At 37.6% G+C, this 4,378-nt stretch overlaps 1 protein-coding gene across 1 annotated transcript; it reads right to left on the bottom strand.

Moving 5' to 3' along the window:
• Nucleotides 1-1,386: 1,386 nt before the first annotated feature.
• LOC113359407 lies at nt 1,387-3,923 on the bottom strand. Its single transcript, XM_026603046.1, has 2 exons — nt 2,018-3,923; nt 1,387-1,892 (listed from the first exon to the last, which is right to left on the bottom strand). Exons 1-2 carry the CDS (start codon nt 3,921-3,923, stop codon nt 1,387-1,389), a joined length of 2,412 nt encoding a protein of 803 aa, XP_026458831.1.
• Nucleotides 3,924-4,378: the final 455 nt, after the last annotated feature.

Below are 4,378 nucleotides of genomic sequence, written 5' to 3'. Positions count from 1 at the left end.
AATATATTTTCTTATTAGAAAGTTTATTGTACTCTAATTAATTATTTATTATAGGCTAAAATTAAAAATTTGTCAGTGTAATTTAAATATAAAATAATACTATCACTTACGATATGTGATGTTGGAAAGGAAAGGATATTGTATTTAATACCGTTCATTTGAAAATTTAAACTTAAAAAAAAAATTCAAAATAGTGGCCTGTCCGGCCCGATCTGGCCTGCCCGTATAAAAAGCGGGCTTTGGGCGGTCTTTGGGTAGCAAATTATCTACTTGTACCCGGCCTGTCCGGCCTGAATTTGTTTACGGGCTCACAAATATTAAGCCTGGCCTGCCCGGCCTGTCTTAGTTTTTGAGTCGGGCGGCCCGGCCTACCCGAATTTACACCCCTAAAAAAAAAAGTAGTTGCATCAGCTGGTTTTGTGGACAAGTAAAGTGCACAACAGCACAAGTTGATCCTGGTACAATACGTTATACTGTACTATTCTTGGTGTCCCTCTAAAACCCGGGCATTTGTCCTAGGAGATTTTAATGGAATTAAAGCAACGGAGACAATGACATTGTTGGATACTTTTATGTGGACGGGTAGATTTCGCATCACTTTACTCTAGTGTCAAGTATGTGTCAGCATTTCATTTAACCCTTTCGGTTTTAAGCAAGGTTTGAAAAACAGCCGTTAAAACGGTCACACCCATATACCGTGGCCGTGAGGATCTCCGAACGCCTATATAATGCCAATAAATAGGAAATAACGGCAGTGTTTTAGGACCGTTTTCCCGTTTTCACACACGTTATAACCGTTTTTCTAAAATTCAATTTTACGTTTTTTTCATCTAAATAACATTTTAACGTAAGTTTTTTAGACCATTTTTCTCGTTTTCACGTCAGTTATAACCGTTTTTTAATAAAAAAGAATATAAAAATATTTTCTTACAATTTTTTATATTTTAAATTAAAGATTAAAAAATTACAACTAATTTTTAAAAATAAAAGAATAAAATAATAATATATAGAAAACGTTATAACAACGTTATTAAACCCGTTATAACTGTTTTCGCGCACGTTGTAACCGTTAGATAGGAATTTCAAACCATAATTCTTTTTCATTTACTATTTAACCGTTATAGCGCCCGTTATTTTAGAATAACGTATAAAAAACGCGTTTTTTTTCCCTAAATAACGTGATTTTTGCCTGAAACGTGCTCACACCCGTCAAAACGCGTTATCACGGTCACGCTCAGTAGCCGTGACCTGAGCGTGACCCGTTTTTCAAACCTTGGTTTTAAGATGGAATCTTATTACACGAGTGACATACACTGACATGGAAGGATCTACTCTTAAGATTTTTTTTTATAATAAAAAGAGAACAGAAGCTCTAGAAAGAGCAACTTACTCCAAAACTACGGTAGTAGTTTGAAAATCGACTGAGCTAATCATAGCTCCAAGAGGATCCCTAGCCAGATTAAAAGAGTTATTACAGTAATTCTGAATGATAGAGTTTGGACTAGATTGTAAAGTTTGCCAAAAAAGTTGCAAGTTGGTACCTTTCCAGTTCATGTTCTGGAATAGAAGAGAAGTGCTAGTGATCCTAGCTAGTTTGGCAGCATTGTTTTGATGCCGACTATCTAATTTAGTGAGACTTCCCAAAACAAAGTCGATAATTTCTAACTTCCTATCTTCAATCAGAGAGTTTTCTTGGAACCGTTGTTGTACTGCAATTTTGTAGGCTGTGTGAATGGCTTGTAGAATATCATCCTCTTCTGCTTCAAAGTTGATGTTGGTCTTTTTCATCTCTTTTCCCCAGGTCAGTGCTAGTTGAGCTCCTCTGCAGGCTCTGCTTGATCTACTGAGTCCAATTGCTGGGTCTTTGACATTTCTGGCTCCCATGCATTGGCCTGAGAAAGAAAAAGCCACCAAAGCAAAGTTAGTATACTGAAATCCATCACCATTAGCCAAATTATTATAAGCTACATAATATGTATGCTAATAGTGATTCCAAATTTTTCTTGTAACTGTCTGCCTCTGGTGTGAGTGCTCAAGTTATCCTCAGCATTGTTAGCTTGATAGTAGATATTGTTTAAGATATGACTGGGTTTTTTCAGAACCCTGTCATGGGAGCAAAGGTGTTGAGTGATTTTCAAAGCAGTAGCAGCAGCATTAGGATCAATGTGTCTGAAAACTTTGTCACATCTAGCTTTCCAGATAAACCAGCATATGGTAGCATAAGAAGAGTTCCAGCTGGTTGTGGTATTTTCTGGTGAAAACCAACTATTAAACCAGTCATGAAAAGATCTGTGATTAATAAATAGCTGGTGATTCTCCCCAAAGAGATTCCTCCAAACATCTGAAGCAACATGACATGCTAGGAGCACATGAGTAATGTCTTCATTTGCACACTTGCAGATATTACAGAGAGAGTCAATATAGGTTAGGATACCAGCAGACTTGGCATTTGTTGGTAGAATTCCATGAGCACATTTCCATATGAATAGTTGGATGGCTGGGTTGGTATCTAATTTCCAAATATCTCCCCATGGAGCTGTAAGAGTATCTCCAGCATATTTATCCTCAATCTGTTTATCATAAAGGGATTTATCTGTGAATTTTTTAGTATGAGTTAAGCTCCATTGGATGGTGTCCACAGAGTTAGGGTGATGATGTGTCTGGAGAATGAGTTGTTGAATATGTTGAGGAAACCAGAGGGAAATTATGTGATGATCCCATTCCCCAATGGTATTGAAGAGTTGGTTAACAGTTTTCAGGTTAGAGGGGCAGTGAAGAGGTTTTTGGAGAATGTCAGGTAGATCTTCTATCCATCTATCTTCCCAGATATGTATGTTGGTGCCATTCCCTATTTTCCAGATATAATACTTTTGAATGCAGGTGATTCCCTCTAAAATTCCTTTCCAAATCCAGGAATCAATATTCTTTGGCTTTGTTTCCATTCTAATGACTTCCTTGTTTGGGAAGTGAGAATCCTTCATAGTACTGGTACACAGAGAGTGTGGTTCTTTTATCAATCTCCAAGCAATTTTAACAATCACAGCCAGATTGAAGTATTTCATGTTTTTGAAGCCCAGGCCTCCTAGCCCTTTTGGTTTGTTGACAACATCCCAAGCAATGTAGAAGAGACCTTTGGGTTTGTCTTGATCTTTATTCCAGAAGAAATTTCTTTGTATATTATTTATCTCCTTGCAGGTGCCTTTTAGGAGTTTGAAGCAATTCATTTGATAAATGCTAGATGTTGAGGTAACTGTTTGGATCATAATGACTTTGCCAGCTGTAGATAGAGTAGATTTCCAACCTGCCAGTCTGAGCTTCAGTTTGTCCACACCAGGTTTGAAAGCTTGAATCTTGCTTCTGTTGGTGAAGAGGGGGGACCCCAGGTACTTGTCAGAAGTATCAATTCTTTGTACTTTCATAGTATCACTTATGCTGTCAGCAATGCTAGGATCAGTATTCTTACTGAAGAATATACCAGATTTGGAGAAGTTTATGAGCTGTCCTGAGGAATGCCCAAAGTCTTGAAAAATCTTGATTAAGTTGTTACATTCTTCCAAATTAGCTTTGCAAAAAATCATACAATCATCAGCAAAGAGGAGGTGATTGATATTAGGTGCTTCACTGCAGATTTTGGTTCCATGAATAAGACCCTCAGCTTCAACAGCAGTCAAATATCTAGATAAGGCTTCCATGCAGAACAGAAATAAATAAGGAGATAATGGATCTCCTTGCCTGAGACCTCTAGTTGGTTTAAAGAACTTTCCAGGAGAACCATTCACCAAGACAACCATGGTGGTGGTGGATATGCATTGATGAACCAGATTGCACCATTGAGTGCTGAATCCCATTTGTTGCATGACTTGCATAAGGAATTCCCAATTAACTCTGTCAAAATCCTTGGCCATATCAATTTTGATTCCCATGGTGCCATTAGATCCTTTTTTTCCATTTCTAGTATTCATGTGATGAATAATCTCATGGGCAATAGCTATTTGTCAGATATTTGTCTGCCATGAATGAAAGCAGACTGAAAGGGGGAGATGAGGGAAGGTAAAAGAGGTTTTAATCTTTGAGCCAGAAGTTTTGATATTATTTTGTAGGTAGTATTACACAAAGATATATGCCTGAAGTAGGCAGGGGTAATTGGGTCATTTTTGGGAATAAGGGAGATAAAGGTAGAGTTCATCTCTTTGAGAATGTAGCCAGATGTGAAGAAATTTTGGACCATAGAAATGATGTTGATGGGATCCAGAGATACCTGTATATAATAACCGCAATCTCACGATGTCTAACTAGTAGACAGAGGCAAGTACGGGTCGTTCCCACGAGGAGCGATGGATATACTGTAATCAATATCTCTAAAAACACTAACCAAGAA

Source organism: Papaver somniferum, chromosome 3 (assembly GCF_003573695.1).
Source record: "Papaver somniferum cultivar HN1 chromosome 3, ASM357369v1, whole genome shotgun sequence".
Lineage (NCBI taxonomy): Eukaryota > Viridiplantae > Streptophyta > Magnoliopsida > Ranunculales > Papaveraceae > Papaver > Papaver somniferum.
Note: the sequence above shows the minus strand (reverse complement) of the source record. Positions and strands in the feature narration are given on the sequence as shown.